Source organism: Aquarana catesbeiana, linkage group LG09 (assembly GCF_042186555.1).
Source record: "Aquarana catesbeiana isolate 2022-GZ linkage group LG09, ASM4218655v1, whole genome shotgun sequence".
Lineage (NCBI taxonomy): Eukaryota > Metazoa > Chordata > Amphibia > Anura > Ranidae > Aquarana > Aquarana catesbeiana.
The window spans coordinates 117,263,582-117,290,023 of NC_133332.1; the positions used below are offsets into that span (position 1 = coordinate 117,263,582).

Genomic DNA, 26,442 nt, shown 5'->3' on the forward strand with positions numbered 1-26,442 from the left:
GTATGGGTGTACCTTCCCTACTAAGTGAAGTCAGTAAGAGGCTATCAGTCATCAGGTGTAAAAACTGGTAATAAATTGTCCCTGAGCTGGTGTAATTACAGCTAGGGGCCAGTATAGTAAAGTGGTGTTGGATACAGCCAATGTGATAGAGAAAACGTCCTTCATCTACCTGAGGCATAGAAACAGGCACTTAGATATCTTAGGTTTGGAAAGTTCTTGTTTATGTGGAATGGAATTAAAAGTTATTGTGTTATTTATAGTTGTTAATAAAAACGCTGCTATGGCCATTTAAATCCAAGATATGTGTTGTTATTATTTAAGGCAAAGAATGGTATGTGAGTAATAGATGTAAGGTCATGGCAACCGCAACATCAGCAATACTTTAGTCATGAGGTCTGCATCTTCTGTTTGTCAACACTATGGTTTATATCCAGTTTAGCAACACACAACTCACAGAAGGAATGAATGTTTCACCAACAGGCCACAGTACAGATTTCCCACAGGCAGTACAAATAAGCCCTCCAAGGGCATCAGTAAGGCTTATAATTAACCAGATGTTGGCTTTCATTTGTATTAGGGCAGTAATTCCATAACTCAACGAACCTAATGGTCATTCCTACCAAATATGTAACATGACATCCATAGGTGTGCACAGGGGGTGTGGTGTGCCAGGTGTGCCTGGGAACACCCTAATCACTCTATGCAGTGCCAATTCCCCCTGCTGCCTGGGCTTCCCCCCATGTTGCGCCCCCTGCAGTGCTCCTGGCTTTCCTCCTCTCTCCTCCCCTCAGTTGCTGCGGGGGATGTTTCTGGATGGAGAGCAAAGAAAGGGGCTAGTTACTATGTTATTTACCGGCCCCTTCCTTTTTCAAATTAACACAGTGAACACACTCACTGTGTTCATTCATAACTGAGGCTTAGTAAACTGTGTTTACTATGCTCCAGTTTGTGAATAAACAGGAAGCCTCTCAGCACAGAGCACTTCCCATTAAATTGGTTGAACTGGATGGACACGTGTCTTTATTCAACCGGATTAACTATGTGGCTTCACAGAACCTGGGGACCTGTCATTCACTGTCCAGTGCAGCTGAGGCTGCAGAGAAAGACGTGTGTTTGAGCTTTGGGGTGCACACCCTAATGCAATAGGCTGCGCACACCTATGATGACATCGTGAACAACTCAAAAGAGAACATTGCCATATGCATAATTGCAGGAAAATTAAAATTTGTCAGAGAGCATTGGCAAACCAGGGCTTGCAGCCTGGTAATTCTGCAATTTGCAAGACTCGCCAGTGTACTAGAATATGTATTGGAAGTAATTATTTTTTGCTTAGCTTCATTAAAAACACTACAGCCTGCACATTTAACTCCTAAAGAGCCAAACACAAAGCTGCACCTGCCATAATGCCATGCTTGTTTCTGAATACTTTGTCATGCACACATATGGACTTATGTGAGCTAGCATGGTTATTTTTGGACAAGTGTACACTGAACTGTTTAACATCAGGCTTCCATAAACATATTCTTATGTATAGAACTTACAATACAGTTTTTTTACCCTCCCTGAACTCACAATGTCACAGCAACACACTGGTCCTACAGGAAAGGGCTAGTAGTATAATTAAAAGCATTAGCATATATCTTCATTAATGTTTCTACCACATCTCTCAATTTTTTTTTAGATATTAATATTTCGTTTAATACACCTGTCAATGTACAGATAATTTATTAAAATTGTTGCGAGAAATAAGTGACTTTTAGTGATCTTTGAGCTAGTATTGACACTGTAAGCACAGGTGTTATAAGAAAAGTAGGAGATTGCCAATGCTGGATTGAAACACTGCTCCAGTTTTCATTGCCATTAGGGTCACCAAGAGGGAAAGTGAAAGAAAACCCCAACTTTTGTGTTGTCTCCAGAAAAGAAATAGAAGGGAAATCTTTCAATGGGTACATTAGCTCTGGTCACCCTGGACTTCCATCACTTTGGACAGATTTCCTATCACTTCCTGATGTGGCTTTGCAACAGGAAGTGAAAAAAAAATCTCCCTAATAGGAAACAGATGACAACAAACTGCTAGGAGTTATAAGCCTCCCCTACTATAACCAAAATAAAAAAAAAGTGCTGGTAGATCTACATTAGGACTTTTCAAGTACACAGAACAATATTCAACATGACTAAGACACTATTTTCAAAATAGAGACAAAAGACATGATTGTAAAGAGAAGGGCAAATACTTGCCTTCCATTCACTCGTGCTGCTAATATCTGTTTGTCTTCAGAAGCTACAAAACTAAAAAATTCAGCATTCAACACTTCTGGGAGTGTCGGATGCCTGGTTCCCCTTTGCACATTGTGGTTCCGACCTCTGGTCTTCAAATCCGTACAGGGCACCGTAGTGAAATAGGAGGTGGAAGAAGAAACCCCAAAGTACAGTGGGGAGTCAAGCATTCTGAAACATCTGGATTAATGCCAGATGATGTTTCAGCAAGTATAACTTGTGATAACAGCAAAGATCGATGGAGCAGGTGAAAGATGGAATAAGTATTAACCCCTTTCCTTATAGGTATTCTTTAGTTTTTATTTTTAAAATAGTGGTAGAGTCACTTTAACAGGAAAAGCTAAACCACACTACAGCATGATACAAACATGTTGCTTCAAGGTACACTTCAGCATCTCCATCATTAACGTGACAGTAAATCATGGCTTAACCACTTTAGCCCCGGGCGATTTTCCCACGTAATCACCAGGCCATTTTTTGCGATACGGCACTGCTTCACTTTAACTGACAATTGCGTGGTCGTGCAACACTGTACCCAAACAAAATTTACGTCCTTTTTTTCTCACAAATAGAGCTTTCTTTTGGTGGTATTTGATCACCTCTGCGTTTTTTGTTTTTTGCACTATAAACAAAAAAAGAGCGTCAATTTAGAAAAACACGCAATATTTTTTACTTTTTGCTATAATAAATATCCAAAAAAAAAAAAGTCTTCATCAGTTTCGGCCAATATGTATTCTGCTACATATTTTTGGTAAAAAAAAAATCGTAATAAGTGTATATTGATTGGTTTGCGCAAAAGTTATAGCCTCTACAAAATACGGGATATATTTATGGTATTTTTATTATTATTTCTTTTTACTAGTAATAGCGGTGATCAGTAATTTTTGGCGGTACTGTGACATTGCGGCGGACAGATCGCACAATTTTGACACTTTTTTGGGAACAGTGACATTTATACAGCAATCAGTGCTATAAAAATGCACTGATTACTGTATAAATGGCACTGGCAGGGAAGGGGTTAACACTAGTGGTGATCAAGGGATTAAATGTGTTCCCTGGGAGGTGTTTCTAACTGTGGTAGGCAGTGGACTGACTGGGAGTAGATAGAGATTGCTGTTCCTAATCACTAGGAACAGACGATCACTCAGTACTCCCCTGACAGAGCGGGGATCTGTTTGTTTACATTGAAAGATCCCCGTTCTGGCTCTCTGTGGAGCGATCGCGGGTGGCCGGCGGACGTCGTAGCTACGGGCCATGCGCATAAGCTCCCCCGCCATGCAGCAGGCAAGCGCGTGCCTGCTATGGCTGTTAAAGGGACCAACGTACAGCTATGGCGATTCACGGGATCCAACCTGCTACAGCATAATGACGGCAGCTGGTCGGCAAGTGGTAAAAAAGAAAAAGATTATATTCAAGTATGAATTCTTAACTCAAAAAAAGTTCCTTCTATTGCTCTCACCCACCTCTACATCTCCAAATTCCCTTTTTTTTTCTTTTAGTTTCCGTTATCTGACCTTCTGTAGAGGCAGGGCCATCTTTAATTTTGATTGGGCCCTGGGCAAACATTTTCTTTGGCCCCCCCTCCATTCTGAGACATACAAAAAATAGCAGGTAGACTTAAAATCAGTTTATTGCAGCAGATCACGCAGCGATTGCAATTGTTTGCCAGAGGTTACAGCCTATCCTTACTGCTCACTGGCTGGTTTCTAGAGGTTACCACACATAATTTCTGCTTGCCGATTGGTTGCTAGAGGTTCATGTACTTTATTAGCGCTCACAAATTGGTTGCTAGGGGTTACAGCACATCATTACCACTTACTGATTGGTTGCTAGAGATTAAAGCAGATCACTACTGTTCACTGAATGGTTGCTAGAGGTTAATGCACATCATTACCTCTCACTGAGCAGTGGAGCAGTCCCAAATAATTGAGCAAGTAAAAGGGCACATTAAAACACATACCACAGGAGAGTTTCAGAGAGTGCAGACATACTACAGGAGAGGTTCAGAGACTGCAGACATACTGCAGGAGACAATCAGAGACTGCAGACATACTGCAGAGACAATCAGAAACTGCGGACATACTGCAGAGACAATCAGAGACTGCGGACATACTGCAGGAGACAATCAAAGACTGCGGACATACTGCAGGAGATTACCAGAGACTGCGGACATACTGCAGGAGACAATCAGAGACTGCGGACATACTGCAGGAGACAATCAGAGACTGCGGACATACTGCAGGAGATTACCAGAGACTGCGGACATACTGCAGGAGATTACCAGAGACTGCGGACATACTGCAGGAGATTACCAGAGACTGCGGACATACTGCAGGAGACAATCAGAGACTGCGGACATACTGCAGGAGATTACCAGAGACTGCGGACATACTGCAGGAGATTACCAGAGAATGCGGACATACTGCAGGAGATTACCAGAGACTGCGGACATACTGCAGGAGATTACCAGAGACTGCGGACATACTGCAGGAGATTACCAGAGACTGCGGACATACTACAGGAGACAATCAGAGACTGCAGACATACTACAGGAGACAATCAGAGACTGCAGACATTATACAGGTGATGGTCAGAGACTGCGGACATACTGCGTGAGAGGTTCAGAGACTGCGGACATACTGCAGGAGGTTACCAGAGACTGCGGACATACTGCAGGAGATTACCAGAGACTACGGACATACTGCAGGAGATTACTAGAGACTACGGACATACTGCAGGAGATTACCAGAGACTGCGGACATACTGCAGGAGACAATTAAAGACTACGGACATACTACAGGAGACAATCAGAGACTGCAGACATTATACAGGTGATGGTCAGAGACTGCAGACATACTGCGTGAGAGGTTCAGAGACTGTGGACATACTGCAGGAGATTACCAGAGACTACGGACATACTGCAGGAGATTACTAGAGACTACGGACATACTGCAGGAGATTACCAGAGACTGCGGACATACTTCAGGAGATTACCAGAGACTGCGGACATACTTCAGGAGATTACCAGAGACTGCGGACATACTGCAGGAGACAATCAGAGACTGCAGACATTATACAGGAGATGGTCAGAGAACTTTCAGCAACGCACAGCTTTACAGTTGAATAACACAGCTCAGGGTTTAAACAGTCAGGCATTTTATGGGTGTAAGGACATACCTGGCCAGCCAAACTCACTACATACATTCAGGTCTGTGGGCGGGGCTTCTCACTACAACAGCCGGGAGCTCCATTGACGCTTTGTTGGGGGGCCCGCATCACCCGTGAATTGGGGCCCCGATGACGGCTTTGCAGAGCACACAGAGGACACGGGAGGATGTATTCCCGCACTAGCCAGCTGAGCGGGGCGGGGCGGGAGCTCCACTGATGCTCTGAACCCGCCCATGTGCAGCCTGTATACTCGGAACAGAGCGTCTGTAGTGAGAGCCAGTGAGCGTCAGTGGAGCTCCTGACCCTGCCCCCTCTCAGCTGGCTAGCACGGAAATACATCCTCCCGTGTCCTTTGTGCACTCTGCAAAGCTGTCATCGGGGCCCCAATTCACGGGTAGCGCGGGCCCCCCAACAAAGATTGGGCCCAGGGCAAGTGCCCCGTTTGCCCTGCACTAAAGACAGCCCTGTGTAGAGGAAGGCTTTGTTCATTCTGCATGATCCCACTGTATGTGTGAACGGGAGCTCGCTCCCAAGATGGACCCGGGACTATGGACTATGGAATTTGTAGCGTCTATAGAGCAGTGCACATGACCGCAACTAATGTGCACGGCACAATCCAAGCAAACAGAAGTGAAGGGGAAAAGGAAAGGCTCAGGAGCTCCCGGAGGAAGTTAATAGGAGGAAGAAACACAGTAGGAAACATGTTTATGAAAATAGATTACAGGTACATTAGGTAATGAATGTGTTTGGATTTTTTTTTTTTTTTAAATAATACGGCTATTATTGTCAACTAAAATCAGTCTTACCTGGTATTAACCTTAGCCGATTCCTTATTCTTAGGGCACTTTTTCCTGAGCCATCTTCACATGCATCCTCATCATCGCAATCACCACTTTGTGATTCCTCATCATCAGCAGTTCTTCCATTGTTCTTCCTACGCTGTGTTGACATTCCCTTTAAAAGCTGAGGACACGTGAGAAGTTATTAAGAAGAAAAGCCTAGAGTGATTAAACTTTAAAAATAATGGCAAGATTATTAATACAAACATGATAACCAAAGCACATATTGTATTGCTCTGCGTTTAGCTGCAGCTGAACTACAAGTTTCAAATGGTCTTTCTGGCTCAGGGCCACTCCATTCTCAATCCTACCTAAATGTCCCTCCCCTAGTAATATTTAAAATACCCATGTTGAAGTACATATCAAATAAGCATCAATTGCATGCATTTGTTTTTTGGGTTTTTTTTTTAGCCCTACCCAACTTACACATCATGTAGCTCAAGTGGCCAAAGGGCAGCAATATGAAAGGACTAGCTGAAGGTCAGTGAGCAGCTGTCTTCAGGATTAGATCTGGACTCTTTAGGACAAGTGCCATGACTTTGAAATGGAAGTGGCTTCAGTCATCGAACACCTTTCAAAGGCAAAGAAGCACCCTAATCTAACAGTGGCCAGCTCTGTGTGATATAAAGCTGGAACAGTATAAACAAAAGATAGAGTGGTTGGAAATAGCTACTGTACTTTGCAAGTCCTTGAACATCAAGGGCTCAACCTAATTTATTCCAAAATGAAAGACTGAATAGATGCGAGTGGTTTAGGGGCATAAATTCTACTTCTGATTGTTAGAAACTGACAAAAATCAAACAATACTTGTGTGAACCGGTCACTGCTAGGACACACAGAAAACAATTGTTTTCTGTGTGTCCTATTTACACTACAATGGAGCCCTAGGATGTGCTGCAGTGAGCTGTAATAAGATGCAGACATGATGCATTTTATCGCATTGCATTGTACAGGAAACACATGTCACTGTACAGCATCACAGCACATTGACATAAATTAAGTGTCACTTTTGTGCACTTCAAGTAAAGTTTCACCAAAAAAAGAAAAAGAAAAAAGGGAGCTGTGCGATGCTCTGAATAGCGCACCACTGCGCCCCCTACCGCAGTTGGAACAGAAAGCTGCCAGATGGTAAAGCGTTGCAGTTTACCCTTCCAGCAGCTGTCCATTTAACTTATCCTCTACTGCTGCAAGGTTTTCATTTAAAATGTGAGTTCTAGTGAATGGGTCTCTATAAATCTGCACCTTTTAATAAGGCTTGCAGACATGTACAGTCAGTCCGCTCCCCATTGTCTCAAGGGGGATGTACTGATACGTCCTCTGAGAACTGCGTTTCTGTGCATGCCTGCACGCACAGGCCTGTGGTTACGATGCGATTAGACACAGCTGTTTACAAGCTAAAGGTACAGAGCCAACGAGAGTGGCTCTGTGCTACGTGATTGCTGTGATCAATCACAGCATCACACAATACAAACAAGGAAGCACTCTTTACTCTCACACACTAATCAGGGAGACTCCTGATTAGCAGCCAGCACTAGAGCAATGCATTAACAGTGCCAAACGTATTTAAATCCATCCTTCCAACGTCATTCCTACCATAATATCCCCATCCCCATTCTATCCCTCATCTGACCTGTATATTAACCCCTTACCCTGCACATTAACACCTTCATCTCCATCCCTCCATTGTATGTGATTTGTACATTAAACCTTCAGCTCCTGATCCCTCTGTGTATGACCTGTGCCTGCACCATTACTAAGCTCCAGGTTTTTACCCCCCTAATACCAGCATGTTTCTTCATTTCCAAAAAAATCAGAGCAAGAAGATTAGATCACCTTGGGGTGTCCACTTTTCATAAAAGGGGTCATTGGGGGGGGGAGGGGTGTCATACTGTCGTGGCATTATTTGCTATGTTTTTTTTTTAAAAAAAAAAGGAAAGTTTTTTTCCAATATTTTATTTTTGGTCTTTTTTACTTTATCTAGTAAAAAATAAAAGCTAAAAACAAATGGTTATTAACCACCACCCAAAGAAAGCTATCTAAAATAAACATAACATTTATTTTGGTACAGCGCTGCATGACCAAGCAGTTTTCAGTCCAAGTATCACAGTGCTGAAACCTGAAATATGGTCTGGTAATGTAGAGGGCATGCTGGTACTGAGGTGGTTAAATCATCAGCCACTCTCCAGAAACTCCAATGACACCTGAAAATTTGCTTTGCTGAGTGAACATGTACAGGACCATAATGTCTCTCAATAGACCCCCCCCTCCAATTCCCACATACTTACCTTGAGAGCAATACCTTCCTGCTTCTTCCTCCATCGACGATATCACTCGCTCAGAAAGTATTTGATCCTAGGGACTGGCTGCTTGATCCAAGAACTGTCACGGGGAGAAGGCAATGCTTCTTCATACTTAAAAGCAGGGCTCCCGATCAGAAGGTAGCGCCAGTCCTTTTATAGGGGGCCCAAGACCCATCAGTTCAACAAGGGTGCTTGGGCAACTGACAAGTAGGGGGAGAGGATCCTTGACAGGAGGAGGTGATAGGAGCAACTAGGGAAGGGCAGTCCTTGAAATTGATACTCCATTGTTCCCCCTGGAATGCATCAGGCTTCTCCATTTTTTCCCACTGGCTGCAGCTGGGAGTGCCACGGGGGATCAGTTTCAGCAGCCAACCCCCCCATTCTGATCTCCCCCTCTGCTGTTCAGGATCCCTTTCCTTGGTAGCTCTAATACTCCTGTGCCCCCCCCCTCTCAACACTGCAGAGCTGGCTTCTCCTCCTCTCCCTCTCACTGGCTGTCAGCTGCTGCGGGTACATAGGGGGATCAGTGTAAGAATGGAGAGCGGGTGGGGGGGGACAGGAAACATGTCATGTTTACTGGTCCTTTCTTTTCCTGAATGAACACAGTGGATGATCAGTACCGATCACTCCTTTGGTCATTCATAACTAAAGCATAATTATATGTGTTCACTATGCTTCCGTTTGTAAATGAACAGGAAGCCTCTGTACAGTAGCGTCCTGTTCATTCACTCTGCAGTGCAGAATATGTGTCCAAACAGGAGGGGTATATTCTGTCCAAAGTTTCTTTGTCAAGACATTAAGAAATGGAATGCACAAACACATATACCCCTAAATCCCACACCCAAAACACTTACTAAGTGATGGTGTCACCAAGGGCGTAATTATTGTTGGGCACCTGAGGCGCATTCCCTACATCTCCTGCTGGGTGCTCTAGTTCCCGACACTGACTTATAATGGGTAGCAGCAACAATATACCAAATATGCAAATAAACCAAAGAAAAATAAAAAATTACTGCGCTTCCCTACACCCCCAAGCTGCAGTTCTAATTCTCAGGTAGAAGAATCAAATAAGTAAAACAATTTAAAAGAACCGCGCTAAAAATTTTATATAGTAAGTGAATTCCCGAATACCTCAAATAATGTGATAGGATCAAGGCAATATCTTATATTCCGAACCCAAATGTCAACACAATATAAATGTGATAAATTAAATAGTTAAGAAATGTGACTGTATTAAAAAAACTGTAAACAAATAAAATATAAAAAGTGACAAAAAAGATAAAGTCCGTGACTTTGAGAGTGACTTCAGGTACAAACAGTCCTTATTGCAAATAATTCCACCAATAGTGATTGGAGACTTTAGTGAGTGAAAACATCTCGTGAAAAGGATCCACCACCTATGCAGATATATGCTTACCAGAAGTAAGCTTTAATAAAGCTTATGCCAGAAATCCACTCTGTGGGGACACCACCATCGGTCTCAGCATAGAGGGAGGATCGCCCGGAACTCTCCGACAAAAAGGCCAAAAAACTCAGCAATAGGAACCCAGGGAAATAAAAAACACATCCTCCATAGCGTGAATCCGCTTAAACAGTTTATTGAGAAAAAGTAAAAGTAGCGCACTTACTAGAAATAACGAATAAAACAGCATGTAAAATAAATCAGCCGGCCGGCCTGCATGCACCCGTTCACAGTGGGATAGAAAAGATGATGTCAGCGCGTCTGCCTTCCGACGTACGTTTCGTCCTATTGGATGTTGTCATAGGAACGGGCGACGCACTGACTCATCGCTCCTGACAAGTAGGGCAAAAAACTCAAAAATTTATTAATAAAAAATATAAATACTTAAGAGTTGCTAAAAAAAAACTCTAAACAGTCCGAAACTCGAAACATGTGTGCCTCCATCATAAGGGTGTGCAAGATCAAGAGGGGTTTTTTTGAGTACATGACGGGTTTCTACCAATGTAAGAAATGCAGAATATGTTCCCTGAGTGGATGTATGCATAGGAGAACACATAAGTTTACTTCTACCAGTACTTCGGTTGAATTTGAAATTAAATCATTTATTACGTGTTCTACTGAGCGCGTGGTATATCTATTGCAATGTCCTTGCGGACTGCAATACGTAGGGAGGACAAAAGGCCCTCTCTCCGTAAGGCTCAATGAGCATGTAACTAACATCTTGACAGGTTTCCCCAAGCATCCGGTCTCTAGACATTATCTCGAGACACACAATCGAGACCCTAGAAAGACTATCTTTTTGGGATCGATAGATATACCACGCCCTGGAGAGGGGGCTCCCTTCTAAGGGGGATTTCTAGACTTGAGATGGCCTGGATATACAAACTCAGGTGTTACACCCCGTTTGGGCTCAACGTTGAGGTAGACCTTAATGCCTTTCTAGATAATTCATGAATTTACATTTTACATAATACATTTATTGAGATGTGAGGGCTATATATTTGTAAAGAAGAATTTTAATTATTTGTGATTATTGGCCTATAGCTGTCTTATTTTGATTTTACTGCCTTGGTGTGAACCCGCTCTGATCCTCTGGTGGCCTTGCTTTAATGGTAATTAGTTATTGTCAAATGGCCATTAGTGTTTTTTTTCCCCCCTTTTGTTATGAACTTCTATTGGCTCTAACATCTGGGGCCAATATTGGTTACTATGGCCTTAGGGTGTTGCACACCCTTATGATGGAGGCACACATGTTTAGAGTTTCGGACTGTTTAGAGTTTTTTTAGCAACTCTTAAGTATTTATATTTTTTATTAATAAATTTTTGAGTTTTTTGCCCTACTTGTCAACCATTATCCGTTAGGATATATACGTAGGTCTATCAATAATTTGGTATGCTCTACTCTTGTTCAATTTTATAATAGTTGGTTGGCTAGTTATGTGGAGGCCTACGTATCCTATGAGGCTTTTTTACCCCCCGTTTTTTATAATTTTTATAATTTTCATGTTTTTTATGTCTTTATAATTTTCATTTTTTATGTCTTTTTAATTTTCATGTTTTTAATGTGTTAATAGGGGAGTGATATGATTTGGACTCCATCACAGAGTGTTATATGACTCTGGGAATGTTACAATAAAAAATTATTTTCATTAATACCTAGGCAAATTATGTATGCCATCTAGGGACACATGTAATTGAGCATTCCCCACTAGATGCCGTCCCTCTAACCGTTTATGAATATATTTTGAAAGGATGATTCCAAATTAAGTTATTTTAATAGGTGGTTATTCTCTAAATAGCATTATTCTGTGAAGCTTAGTTAATGTGTTCATGATTCATACTTTCAAGTGATATATACATGTTGTTTTGGCCCCTCTAGCGATCGAGAAATTTCACTGTCCAAGTGCTGTAGTGAATGTTCGTTCCATGCATATTATTCTCTTGTTCGCTATGAGATAGGGTTGATCAGCGTCATATTCCTGATACCAAAGTGAGGCTTGGTTCCACCTTGAGTACTTCCTGTTTTTAAGTTAGGATGTGGCCACTAGAGCTTCAGAACGAGGTGTGGTTCCATAATTGTATTTAAGGAGCGATGAGTCAGTGCGTCGCCCGTTCCTATGACAACGTCCAATAGGACGAAACGTACGTCGGAAGGCAGACGCACTGACGTCATCGTTTCTATCCCACTGTGAACGGGTGCATGCAGGCCGGCCGGCTGATTTATTTTACATGCTGTTTTATTCGTTATTTCTAGTAAGTGCGCTACTTTTACTTTTTCTCAATAAACTGTTTAAGCGGATTCACACTATGGAGGATGTGTTTTTTATTTCCCTGGGTTCCTATTGCTGAGTTTTTTGGCCTTTTTGTCGGAGAGTTCCGGGCGATCCTCCCTCCCTCCCTCCCTCTAGAAAATTTTTTTCATATAGAATTAATTTACATAGTTTTTGGGGTTTTTTATATAAATCTATTATCTTGACAGTATAGCCTCATTTTAAATGATTTAGTGTACATGACATTATATTGTTTATATTGTGATCTTGCTTCCTCCTTTGCATATTCCTCTATTCCTCATTTTAAATGATTTAGTGTACATGACATTATATTGTTTGTATTGTGAATTTGCTCCCTCCTTTGTATATTCCTCTATGCCACAATGGTTTTGGTTTTTATTATCTAATATATCTCGTTGTGTACAGATTGTTCTGCCTAAATGGTGGTATTATGCTTTTAGCACACACGGAGGTGCTCTTTTCGATTTCTTTTTTATTTATTTTTTATTTTGGAAACCAATTGGTTCAACTTCCACCAGGGGGTGCTTAACAGCATACCCTCTCCCCTTACACCATACTGACACTGATCCATACTGTTTTATCAGCAGGGCGGATGTGTTTGTCAGAGACCGCCTCTTTGATTGGCTTCCGTGGCGCCTCCGTGCAGTATTTATAGACGTATGGTGTACCAAGATGGCCGCGCCTCAGATGACGTCTTGATGACGAAACGCGTAAGGCGTGGCCTCCTGGTACGCATACGTCCTTTCTTATTTGTGTTTTGCTTTGTACTTCTGGTTCCGGCAGACGGCTGTGGAACGCAAGCCGCTCACATTGCACTGTCTGCGGCTTCTCATGTGGAGCCAGCCGGCATAGTGCCATTTTCTTTTAACCTCTGAGTTTTTTATTTCGTTTTTTATTTTGTTCATTTCTTTTTGTTGTTGACTTGAGTTTAATAAATATATATTCGGAATCACACTATAAGGCTCTTCTCTTCTCCCTGCACATGGTAATTGTTCCGGATGGATGCCTTTTGAAAGTGATCGGGTGACACAGGTGGAAATTAGGTGGTGAAGGGGACACCGACCGCTTGGATCATCTGATCATCTACATGCTCATTACCCCTGCAGGGGTTGGGCACTCTGGTGAGTGGGGGCACTAGAGGGGACTCCACACGGGACAACATATATTTATTGGGATAGACCTATCCGCAACCTTTGAAGATATATCAGCTGGCTGCATAAGAACTGTTTTTTATTCACGGATATAAAGACTTTCTATATATATTTTTTAATAATTGATCTGGTTGCTGGGACTTTTATTTTCTTTTTGGTTTTTTCACTTTTTTGTTTTTTGTGCACTCAGATTGTCTGCACATCACATGCCGATTGTTTTTTCTTTTTATACATATTTTCACATTTTTATATATATTCTTACATTTTTTCACATTTTTTCACATATAAATTTTCCAACACGATTCAGCTTTACCAGTATACATATTTATTTTTAGTGGGCAACACGGTGTTTTGCCCTCTTTTTTAGGTATACCCACCCATATCTTTCATTGCACACATACAAAATTTTTTTTTTTTTTTTTTTTTTTATACACCTGATTGATCATTCACCTTTATTAATGCTTGGTGTTTTATTTTACCAACTTTATTTTGTGATAACAATTTTTGCAACTTAGGTATTCTGCACATCCTTTGACCATTCTTAGCACAATTTTCAATAATTATTTGTATTCTGTTACACTTTTTATCCACCCAACATTGAGGGGTTATGTTTTCCTTTTGTTAGCAGTTTATATAGTTTATTGATTTATTCATTATCATTCTCTATTAGTGAACAGCGCCAATCCCCTATTTCTTTAGACTACACAATTATTGGATTGCACCATTGGTGCTTTCTCTTTTAGGGGGGCTGCAGTTCGGTTATAAGCCCGTCCTAAGCGCGGAACACTATTATATATATGATCCTCCCTCTATGCTGAGACCGATGGTGGTGTCCCCACAGAGTGGATTTCTGGCATAAGCTTTATTAAAGCTTACCTCTGGTAAGCATATATCTGCATAGGTGGTGGATCCTTTTGACGAGATGTTTTCACTCACTAAAGTCTCCAATCACTATTGGTGGAATTATTTGCAATAAGGACTGTTTGTACCTGAAGTCACTCTCAAAGTCACGGACTTTATCTTTTTTGTCACTTTTTATATTTCCCGACACTGACTGCTCCATCTTCTTTTTTTTAATTCAGCTACTTCTCCAGCAGCCAGCTCTTTTCCTGCCTCACCAAGGCAGCAGTGTCTGCAGCACTCGATTCATCAGGCTGGCCCAGCTATAAGTAATGAGGTCAGTGTCAAGCATACCTATAGCAGTGGTGTGGTGGAATGTTCAGCAAGGTCTAAGCAGGGATGGGACAGCTAGTGTTGGAAGTGTTGAGGCAGCAGCAGCTGGCAGAGATACAGAGGATACATGAGTTAAAAGGCATTTGCTTACTCTGCACGGGTAATCCCTGTGGGGGGGGGGGGGCACACACTGAAATAGGGTGTTGTAAGGGGGTAAGAGGTGGAACACTGGAGTATCTAGGGGGCAGGGGGTAAACCTGGGGGGCTTGAACGGCACTGGGGTATATTGGAGGAAGGCAGTTTAACATTGATGTATGTGAGGCAGGACCATTGATAACGGGTACAGGAAGTACTTTCGTACCAGGCATTGGCTCCATCAGGTCAGCAGGGGGCCAGAGACTGGCAGGGGTGAGCTAGGTGGGAAGTTGGAGTTGTTAGACCTCATACACTGCTGCCAATAAGAGATAGGCATTCCTCATTTGGGGAAGCTCCAGAGACCTCCTTTCAAATGTGACATTACTTCTTACTCTACATGGTCTGGCAATGGGAAAGTTTTTTTACTGTTCACTGTATGTTGTGCTGTTTGTTATATACCCTGACTGCCATATTCTGTATGCTGTGTTGTATGTTGCATATGTATAACTACTGTATCCTGTACATTACATACCCTGATTCCTGCACTCTGTACACTGGGGTGTACCATTAGTTATGCTTAACATCTGCATACTGTACACTGGACTGCGCATTGCATTTGTGCATTGCATATTCTCCTGCATGCACTGAATATCAAGACAGATAGAACACCTCTTGTTTGGACACACACTCCACCTCAAGACTGATGAGTGCCTTTACTACGTTTTATTTGTCTACTTATGTTACTTTGCTGCAGTGCACCCGGGCAGATACTACCTGGATTGTGTGCATGGACTTCCAATGGATCTTATATACTTCAAGCATGAATTTAGCCGTTTGCCTGGAGCTAAACAATGTTAAGTATCAATGTCAGAACGCCATAGCTATCCATGTGACCTTTTAGGTTCCAAAGCTAGACAGGGTCTCATTCTCCTAATGTGCACAAGCTTTTGCCTATTCGAAACAGCCAAATGTGAAACTGGATGGCGACTGATTCTGCAAGGGAAATCTCTTCCTGCAACAGGGCTTATTGTAGTATATTGTCCCTGGTCCCCACCGGCCAGGACCTACAGCACTTGTGTAATACAAGTGTAATAACAGTGCTTCAAGCAAATATAATTTATCTAAACAATCTCAGAATCAACATCTTCAAATCATACAGTCAACTTCAGCCATTGATATAAAAATTAATATTCAAATACAATCACCTTTGAATATACACTGAAATATAATTTTTGGCTTAATGTTCATGAGTTCTGTGTTGCATCATTGTGAAATCCTATTACACATCCTTACTAGGGATGAGCTGAACTTACATTATTCGAGGCAGATTCAGTGAACATTACAGGCGTTCAGCTGCTGAATCTGAATCCTATTGAACTCAATGTGAGCCAAATAAAATAAAAATAAAAAAATCAGCTATGGTCATCATTTTCTTGGCTAATAGGCAAGGGGTTGTTAAACACATAGCATGGGGCACTGCCATGGGAAACATGTAGCAAAGCACAAAAAAAAAAATGAAAACAATTTAGATTATTTTTGGTGAGGAGCAGTAATTTTACTAATGCTTAAAGTGAAACATGAAAAAAGCAAAATTCATTTTAAAAATATGTCTTAGTGATTCCCTCTAAATTGCCACATTAAAGTGGCACATCTGTATTTACAAAGAAGAAGTGCAATTTAAATTGCCAGCAATTGACAGCTTCAGCAGCTTAAACCACAGAAAAAGCTATGGAAAATGTATATGAACTTTTTAGGCACAGACACAACATTAAGATTCAAATTTACAGATCATTATTCACAAAACCCACAAGAGTTCGCTACAATAATCAACCTATTATAAAACCTATCATAAAAACAACAGACTTTGAAAGTATGTATGTATGAAAAGGTGTATTCCCCCTGGAATAAATATGTTTAGGCGCTGTATGATGGACTAGGCAACGCCTGTAAACTTTTGCAGATACGGGGGGTTCCACATTCTTAGACATTATTGCTCAAAATGTTTCGTGACCTTAGAGTCGTTTCCTCAGGAGCTTGTAATGCGTCTACTATACAAAAGAAAGGTGCATACAAAAAAAAAATAATATTAAAATCATGGACTGAATTCCCAATAACAAGGTGAATATTGCATATACACTTACTAGGTATAAACATATAATTGTAGACACACTCAAAGTCAGGCGGAGACTATGCAGGCCAGCAGCAGGCCATTCCTGAGGTACTGGGGTATACTTTCAGAATGCAGTGTTTTATGAGTTTTATAACAAGTTGGTTATTGTAGCAAACTTTTATGGGTTTTGTGAATAAATATTTGTAAATTTTAATCTGTCGTGTCCTGTGCCTAAAAAGTCCATATACACTCTAAGGCCACTCAAAACAAAAGTGGAAGCTCCACTTATCTGCCTCTTCACCCCCCCCTCTGGTGCCACATTTGGCACCTTCGGGGGAGGGTGGGGGGTGGCGGGTACCCGTTTTTGACAGGTACCCATCCCCACTTCGGGAAGACCTTGTCATGGACCTCACCACAGGAAGTTCAGTCGCCTTCCTCCTTCCCCCTCCACCGGGCCATTCAGAAAGCGCAGAGTGCTTGGCACATGCGCAGTAGGGAACCAGCTGGAAAGCTGAAAGGCTTAACCACTGGTTTCCCTTACAAGGAATGATGGTGGCAGTACCGAGAGCCGATGGATGGATCAGCTTGGGGTGCCAACATCACAGGCTTCCTGGACAGGTAAGTGTACTAATATTAAAAGTCACCAGCTACAGTATTTGTAGCTGCTAACTTAATTTTTGGAGTGGGGGGGGGGGGGGCTGGAGCTCCGCTTTAAGTGTAATAGCTTCAGCAGCTTTACTACTCGAAACAAACTGCCAGAGATACCCCTTCATCTATACCAGGCAAAATATTTTGTCTCCATATTGATGAAGACAAAGGCCTCTTCTCCTCAACCCTGACGCAGTGGCTGTGGGGGTCTGACCACTTCACCCATGTGAATGAGTAAGGGGTAAATAGTACACTTACTTATTCACAAAAAAGTAAACAGTAAATAAAATGAAACGCTGTCTTTAACAAGTTTTTACGGGCCACCCTCTGGGGGCATGATGAGTGAAATGCAGAATACTCCATTTTCCTGCTCCCTGGTTAAAGATCCTAAAACTAACTCATCTCTCCTTTAAATAGCTCAGAAGCCACACCTCCCTAAACAGGAAGGGACAAATATAGAGGGACAGTAAATCCCTGTTAAAGAGTCCTGTTCAGAAACATTGAACACTTTTAGACATGCAGCACATTTGAAGCACAATAATGCATTTTCAGTGTATCAAGTAAAGGAGATTGCCATATTTGATGCAACAGACTGCCAATAATTTGACTCAAAATCTAGAATTAGTGAGCTAGTAATAGAAGCAAGGGATGAAGAATTATGGAAATGCTTTCTACTATATGAATACTGTTGTCATGGTTGCCAGGAAAATATTTAAATTTCCTTGACATTCATAGAAAATTTGACTGCGGACTGAAATGGAAAGGTCATTTTAGCATAATTAAATTACAAAATGGATCATGTAGTATGTACAAGCATGTTTTTTTTTTTTTCAGAAATCTGAGTTTTTCAAATTCCTATCCCTTCGGCAAATATTATTTTACATTTGTCTCTGTTTTACTGCAAGGCAAATGTTCAAACTCATTTCAAGCATGTATGGATTCAATCAAAAGAAAATATTTATTACTTTAGTAACAAACTACACAATGTTTCCAACAGTGGAGCAAAACAAATCTTAAATTGTCATTAAATTACAGGCTTCTGGGAAGGGCCCTTCTCGGGAGTTGGAAGTGCTCGCTATTACTAGAATTTACTCATTCAAACACTTTTCCTTCTCTCTCCCTGGGTAAATCTGGAGATGAATTCATGAAAAAAGACATAAATTGAAACATGCTTTACTTTCATAAGAATCCTTCATCAAAGCTGAAGAGATTGCTATTTTTTTTCTTACTATTCCCAACTGGTACTCTATGTTCAGTCTTCCTCTTTCAGCTAAAGATGTTAACCTGGAATTGTGCCATTTCCTGATATCTAGGTGAGCAGTTTACCCTCTTACTCCAAGTAAAACAGATCAATTTTCTCACTGCAGGAGGTTTCTTTCAAAACATACATGGGTTTATTTTACTCTAATCATGGACCATAAATGACATTTGTCATAGACAGATGAACTCAAAATGTGATCATAAAAAACAGCATGTCAACTGAAGATGCTTGTACCTCCCACACATGCTTAAGGGAAAACTCCAGTCAACACTAAAAATGTAACCTTGCATATCGCAAGCTCAGTCTACATACTGAAACATTAAAGTAGTCAGCTTGTAATCTAGTGATCCTGGAGCACACCCACTGGCATGGCTGCTGTTAGAAATTACAAGGCCCCGAACAGCCTACCAGACAGCCCCCCACCCCAATGTCAAATTATATTTTCGCTAAAATGCCATGACTGTGAAGTTATGCTTCGCAGCCACGGCAGAAATTATACCTCCATTGAACAAGACCCATTAAAGTGAATAGCTCTGCTCTGAAAGCACCCGCACACGGTTGCAGTGCGCTAGTGTGGGGTTAAAGCAGGCGTGAGGAGGCAATATACCTCCTCACTACCTGTCAAATTCTCTCTGAAGAGTGATCCAAATGCTGACCTCTTCAAAAAGCAATACACATCTGAACAAGTTCTTAAAAGGGTAGTTTGGGTTTCTCCTTTTTTTTTTAGAATTATATTTACCTAGGGCAGGGATCTTCAAACTACGGCCCTCCAGCTGTTGTGGAACTACACATCCCAAGAGGCATTGTAAAACTCTGACATTCACAGACATGACTAGGCATGACGGGAATTGTAGTTCCTGAACAACTGGAGGGCCATAGTTTGAAGACCCCTGACCTAGGGTGATGCTGCAGCTGCCCCACGCTGATTCTAAAAAATGAGAACCAAACAAACACTGCTGATCTCTCAGTTCTCAGAGCTCTAAGAGCAGAGAGCTGGTCACCGCTGTCTGCTCGGCCCCCACCCCCAGCACTGACTGGAGTGCTGGGCTGTGGAGGGGGTGGGAGCGGCTGGCTCAGGCTCTCAGAGGCTCGCTGAGAGGCTGACTCAGGTACTGGTCCAGGTTCCTGAGTGGATCCCAACCATATGGTCGCAATGTTTCCCCAGCCTGGACCGGCTCTGTGATGTCATCCGACAGTGGGCTTCAGCCCCCTGTCAGCTGAAAACAGGTCACAGGAGCGCAGAACGAACTGCACTCCTGTAATCCACAGGAGAAGTAAAGCCAAAACAGCTTTGGCTGTACTTTTTCTTTAAGTTTTAAAATTATTTTTTAGATTTTTGTAATTGTGCTTATTCTTTTTTTTAGAATTTATTTTACATTTTATTAACTGCCTGTTTGCAGGACCTTTGTTGAAATAAGGGGTCTAAACAGACCCCCGATGTCTCACTTTTGAGACAGAGAAAGGGATTGAGTACATAGATTGATCATTTTCAGACAGCTTGGGGATGGGGGGTGCAGATGATAGAATCAATCCCTCTGCAGCGCAGCCGGAGGTAAAAAAGAGGTGGAGAAGCCGGCAGTGCTGCAGGGGAAGACAGAAGAGGATCAGTGTAAGCAGTAAAGCTGCCCTTCCTGCTCAGTAGCTGCCTGGGCCCCCTTCTGAACTGATGGGGCCTGTGCCCGGTACAGGAGAACCAGCTGTACTGCCTTAACAGCGGCCCTGCCCACTGGTGATCCTGGAACACCCTCTTTGCTGCCTCTCACCAACAATAGTAAAATCTTATACGGTGTGGAATGTTTAACATTTATGTGACACCCTTTATTGGTCAACTTAAAACTTAGTTAAAGTTAGCTTAAAGTTTAGGTTTGGCTTATTTCCATGGTTACATTGGTCCAGCTTGGAATAATGTAAGTATGCATAAGCCATACCTGTGAGATCCATGTGGAGGCTGGAAATCACTGAAGTAGGCACTGCTACTCCAGTGATCACTTCTGGATCCTGTGCCAAGCAGCTGTTCTGCAACTTCGTGAACACAGGAGGTCGCTCAGTACAGGTGTCATTTAGAGAACACATTGCATTTTCCCAGTGAGTGCAAAATGCTCTCTGATTGGACAAGGTGGGCAGGTGAGGTAGTGACATCATGAACAAAAGAGAATGTGCAGTCTAGCCTAGGTCAGGGTAGCTGCGCACAGACCCTGCCAGACAGACTACAGCACCACAATCCACTGATCCTGCAGACTTAGAGAGTGGACCTGCCTTTACAGAGTCTGAGCATACTGCAGAAAGGTGCCCCTGAGACACAAGCTGAAACTGCTTTAAATTATGGAGGCTATTAAGGATTGCATATCTTCCCAAACTACACAAATATAAGCCCTTCATATAGACTTCTCTCTCTTTAAATAAGGATGTCCAGAGTCAGAGAGAGTGTACAATGGGAGCAACAGAATGCATTAGTATTTTAGAGGACACTGGGTCCCTTTGACTGCTGTCGCTATGGATACACTATAGGAGATAGCGAACATTAAAAATAAACTTTATGACCTCAGTCATGTTGCAATAATTCTGTATTATGAAAAGTCAGAGGGCATTCAAATGGATTTCCTCACATCATAGTTTCATGATACCATACCCGATTTGGAAGTGTCAATAATGTTCATGACAGAAAGGGCCCATAGTACTCCTCTGACAACCAACTCCTGGAGCTCCCCTAGAGCCCTGATTGCAAACATACTTTATTTTCAGGCTAAAGTAGTGATCCTAAAAGTGGCACACCTTAAAAGGGAACTTCAGATCACTGGTAATTATGAGGCAATTTGTCCAGATTCTTCTACTGTGGTTCAAAAGTGGAGAACAACCTGCACAGAAGTTAAAAAGTGGCTCCATGACAAAGGCTTCCAAGTAAACCATGATTTACCCAGTATGGTAGCTCCCCTGGCTTTTGACCTGCCATACCCCATAGTAACCTTCTGCCTTGATGGCTTAATCCAGATTGGTTAAATGACTCTTAATACTCTCATGAGCTATATAGTATCTCTGGCTACTGGAGAAATAATGACGACATTTCTCCAATTTGTGAGAAGAGCTTAAGCCAACACCTTTAGGTCTATAATCGTTATATATATATATATATATATATATATATATAAAAAGTTCTTTGAAAGTTCTTTGAAAGTTCTTGCCTCCTCAGTAAAAGATATGCTCCAGACTTCTCCTTGATGATATACTTTCTTCCATTCAAGAGACAATTCTAGAACTTGGACAGGAAAAATATATTGCTTAACCAAACATAGGAAAAGATATTATATACCACTCAAAAAGTCTTTGAATTTGGCAATAAAGCTGGTAGGCTACTCACCTATTTAGCCAGCCCTGAATATCCTCAGTCATCTATACCTGTAACCCTTGAACACATGGTTTCCCTCACATGAATTCAGTATACATTCTGCATACTGTCATTTCCCTATATTGCCCCTTGTACACGTGCACTGTACAATACTCCTCTGACAAGCTTCCTATTTTGACAATATACCCCTCCCTAAACTCGCCGCTGAAATGAAAGAGGAATAGGCTCCCATTACTATTTTGAAAATTGAATTCACAATCTCAAAATTCCTGGTACATAAAACACTTGGTCTCATTTACACATCAGTCCTCATTTACTAGATACAATTGAGGAGTTTCTTGAGACAGGCATACTTGACCCTTCCATGCAAAAAGCCCTTATCTCTCACTTGATGGGAGGGGACCAAATTGGACCAAACCAGAAACCAGTCAAATTTCGATCCATCTACAGTATGGGCAGGCTGATTGTACTGAAATTGATTTATTTTTTATTCGTTCAATCACTGCCAGGGCTATAGCCGCTAGCAGGGATCACAGCTGGGAAAGCTCCCGCTGTCAGAATACAATAGTGCAGCTGTAAGGATTCCCCCATCAACACTGACTGTGTTGATGGGGGAATCAAGCAATTTTATCTCCTTCAACCCATGGTATATGTACTGTATAGCCTACCTTAGTTTTGCACCACACCCAATTACCTGGATCATATCACAATACACAGGCCTGGTTGCAAAACCTAGAGTTGACTACAACACCTCTATGTTGTAGTTACCTTCCTCTGGTTCTCAGGCATATGTTTTGCCTTGGATACTTTCTAATTTAGTCCTCTCCTCACCTAGCATAAAAGACCTTATGATACACTCACTGAAGAAGCGTATACGGTATCCAAGTATGTGGATGACACATTCGTAAACCTGGCAGACCTGAATGAGTCTCTTTTTAAGTTACTCAACCTGATGGAGGAGTTTTAAGTTTATTCAGACTTATTGGAAGGGTTTTATTTTGCCATTAAACCGTAACTTCATCTAATTTATTCAACCAGCATCTAAACTTCAGGTTGTCAATTCAGATACCTAGAAGTGAAGATTCAATTACCCTGAAGAATGATGTTACTAATAACCTTGCTCCTGTTAGAGCTTCAGTCTAGTACAAGGCAATAGATGGACATGTATCTTGATTTAATTGGCAGGGCTAATCTATTAAAAAAATAATAATTTCCTGCCAAGCTAAGGTTTCTTTTTTCTGGCAGGGCAAAATTCACAGAATCTAGACGCTCCGCTTACCACAATAGATGGCAGGACTGGCATTTCCCAATTTTCACTAATACTGTTTAGCTGCACAGCTTGTCAGTATCTAGGACAATGTCCTCTCCTCCTCTGATAACTAGAAGGCTAAATTTTCTCCCTCATCGGCAAATTTATATATAGGGTGATGGGAAGAGGTCTTTCTCTTCACACATATTAACCACTTCAGAGTGTATATTGACTGGTACTGTCGCTACATAGATGACCTGGCCTTGGTGTGGATTGGCCCGGTCTCTATGATAGATTATTTTATTCAGTATCTTAATAACAATCATTTGAATTTGGAGTTTAGTCATCACTTTCACTCTGTCAGAATTGATTATTTGGATATAACACTTACTAGACACATCGACAGTGGCAGGGTAACTACAAAAACCTTCAGAAAGCAATGTACTGGCAATTCACTTTTGCTTGCTGCGAGTTGTCACCCCTTTCATACCATACATGCACTACCAGTGGGGGAGTTCGTGCAAACAAAAAGGAACCGCTCTGATCATGAAGATTATGAGAAAGAATGTACTGTAGTGTCAGAAAGACTAATGAGGCGAGGATACAAAAAACATTTGATAATGGCAGGATCAAGGCGGAGAAAAAGGATAGAGATAGCATGCTAAAAAATGCAGAGAACCCTAGTATGAAAAGACAGTCCCATTGTAAGAGAAATAAAATACATATTGTTACTACTTACTCTAAACAATATAATCAAATTGTAGCAATTGTCAAAAACTGCCTTCCCATTCTATATGCGGATAAGCCATTGTATGACATTTTACAACAGGGATATAGTTTTTCCAGTAGAAGGGCTCCCACACTGGGATATATCCTATCTCCTAGCCTTTTTCATCCTCATCATCCCCCACGGACACGGCTAAGTATCACTGAATCTTTTCCATGTGGCACCAGCACATGTAGACAATGTAGAAGACACAGAAAAACCAAAACTGTCACCTCTTTCTCCACAGACAAAACCTACACTCTTAAACATTTTATTAATTGCAGCTCTAAATCAGTGGTTTATGTAGTGGAATGTAGTGCTTGTCAGATACAGTACGTGGGTTTCACCATTCGCCTACGAATCAGGGTCTCTGAACACTATAATGACACTGTCAATCCAAATTCCAAAAATGTTTCTAATGTATCTAAACATTTCAAGACAGTGCATGGAGGTACCCTTGAATACTTTTTCTTTGTTTGGTTTAGAACATGTTAAATGGTCTACAAGAGGGGGGATACCCATCGCACCCTGCTCCAACAGGAGGTGTGGTGGATACACGTTAAATACCAGAATGCCGTTGGGTATGAATAGGATGGATGTTAGCCTGTTTTTGAAATAATGCTCTGAAGTAGGGCTGAAACAATTAATCGACAATTAATCTGATTATGAAATTAATCGATTACTATTTTCATAATCGATTAATCGGCCAGTAACATAATGGGGTTAAAAAACTAAAATGAGCCCTTTATAGTACAAAAAGAGCAAATAATCGCTACTATAAATATTACTTTCACAGTTCTACAGTAAAAAAAAAAAATGAACCCCTTATAATAGTGATTATTTGCTTTTTTTGTACTATAAATGGCTAATTTTAGTTTTTTTTAACCCCATTATGTTACTAAACGTTTTACACACGAGTGGAATGTCTGACAGAAAAAGTGAGAAGGAAGCTTTTCATCGTCTATTCCGATTGTGTGTATGCCTCATCGGACTTTTTTTTTTGAAAATTCTGACGGACCTAGAAATGGAACACGTTCTAAATATTTCTGACGGAACCTATTCCTATCGGGAAACCGCTCGCCTGTATGCTGTTCTGAAGGACCAAAAACGACGCCTGTTCTGAAGCAAGTACGAGACGAAAGCTATTGGCTACTGGCTATTGCACTTCCTCTTTCTAGTCCCGTTGTACGTGTTGTACGTCACCGCGTTCTGGACGGTCGGACTTTGGTGTGACTGTGTGTAGACAAGACCGCTTGGGCGGAATTCCGTCAGAGAAACCTTCGGAGTTTATTCCGACGGCAAAACCGGTCGTGTGTACAGGGCATCAGACCTGGTTCACAGCTATGTGTTTTTTGGTGCTCTTTGCAGAAACGCACTACAGTTCATTTACATGGTTTCCTATGGGACACGTTCACATCTATGCTTTTTTCAGCCGCTGTGTATTTGGAAAGGGTCAGGGACTTTTTTTTTTTTTTTTAACTCAAAACGGTGCTTTTTTGGTTCAATATACTTCAATGGAGAAGCTGCAGAAAAGCATGTAATGTGTTTTTGCAGCAATTTTTGTTTTTCAACGACTTGCTTACTGGGCACTTAAACCCCCCTCCTGTCCAGACAAATTTTCAGCTTTCAGCGCTGATGCACTTTGAATGACAATTGCGCGGTCATACAACACTGTACCCAAATGAAATGAGACGACAGCCATGCAGACCAATTTGATGCAGTGTGCGGCGTATGGCCTGAGCACTAACAGGCTGACCCCCACCCCTTCAACCTCTGCAGCAATGCTTGCAGCACTAATGCGTCTATTTCCCAAAGACAACCTCTGGATATGACGCTGAGCACGTGCACTCAACTGCTTTGGTCAACCATAGCGAGGCCTGTTCTGAGTGGAACCTGTCCTGTTAAACCACTGTATGGTCTTGGCCACCATGCTACAGCTCAGTTTCAGGGTCTTGGCAATCTTCTTATAGCCTCGGCCATCTTTATGTAGAGCAGCAATTCTTTTTTTCAGATCCTCAGAGAGTTCTTGGCCATGACGTGCCATGTTGAACTTTCAGTGACCAGTATGAGAGAGGGAGAGCGATAACACCAAATTTAACACACCTGTTACCCATTCACACCTGTTCCCCATTCACACCTGAGACCTTGTAACACTAATGAGTCACATGACACTGGGGAGGGAAAATGGCTAATTGGGCCCAATTTGGACATTTTCACTTATGGGGTGTACTCACTTTTGTTGCCAGTGGTTTAGATATTAATGGCTGTG

At 41.7% G+C, this 26,442-nt stretch overlaps 1 protein-coding gene across 2 annotated transcripts in view; it reads right to left on the bottom strand.

The window, feature by feature from the left end:
• GPC3 (glypican 3) overlaps positions 1-26,442 on the bottom strand; it is a 1,010,059-nt gene that overhangs the window by 194,140 nt on the left and 789,477 nt on the right. For both annotated transcript variants that reach the window (XM_073599177.1, XM_073599176.1), the window contains one exon: positions 6,252-6,408. In XM_073599177.1, the coding sequence (XP_073455278.1) occupies positions 6,252-6,408 (157 nt within the window). The remainder of the gene's footprint in view (positions 1-6,251; positions 6,409-26,442) is intronic.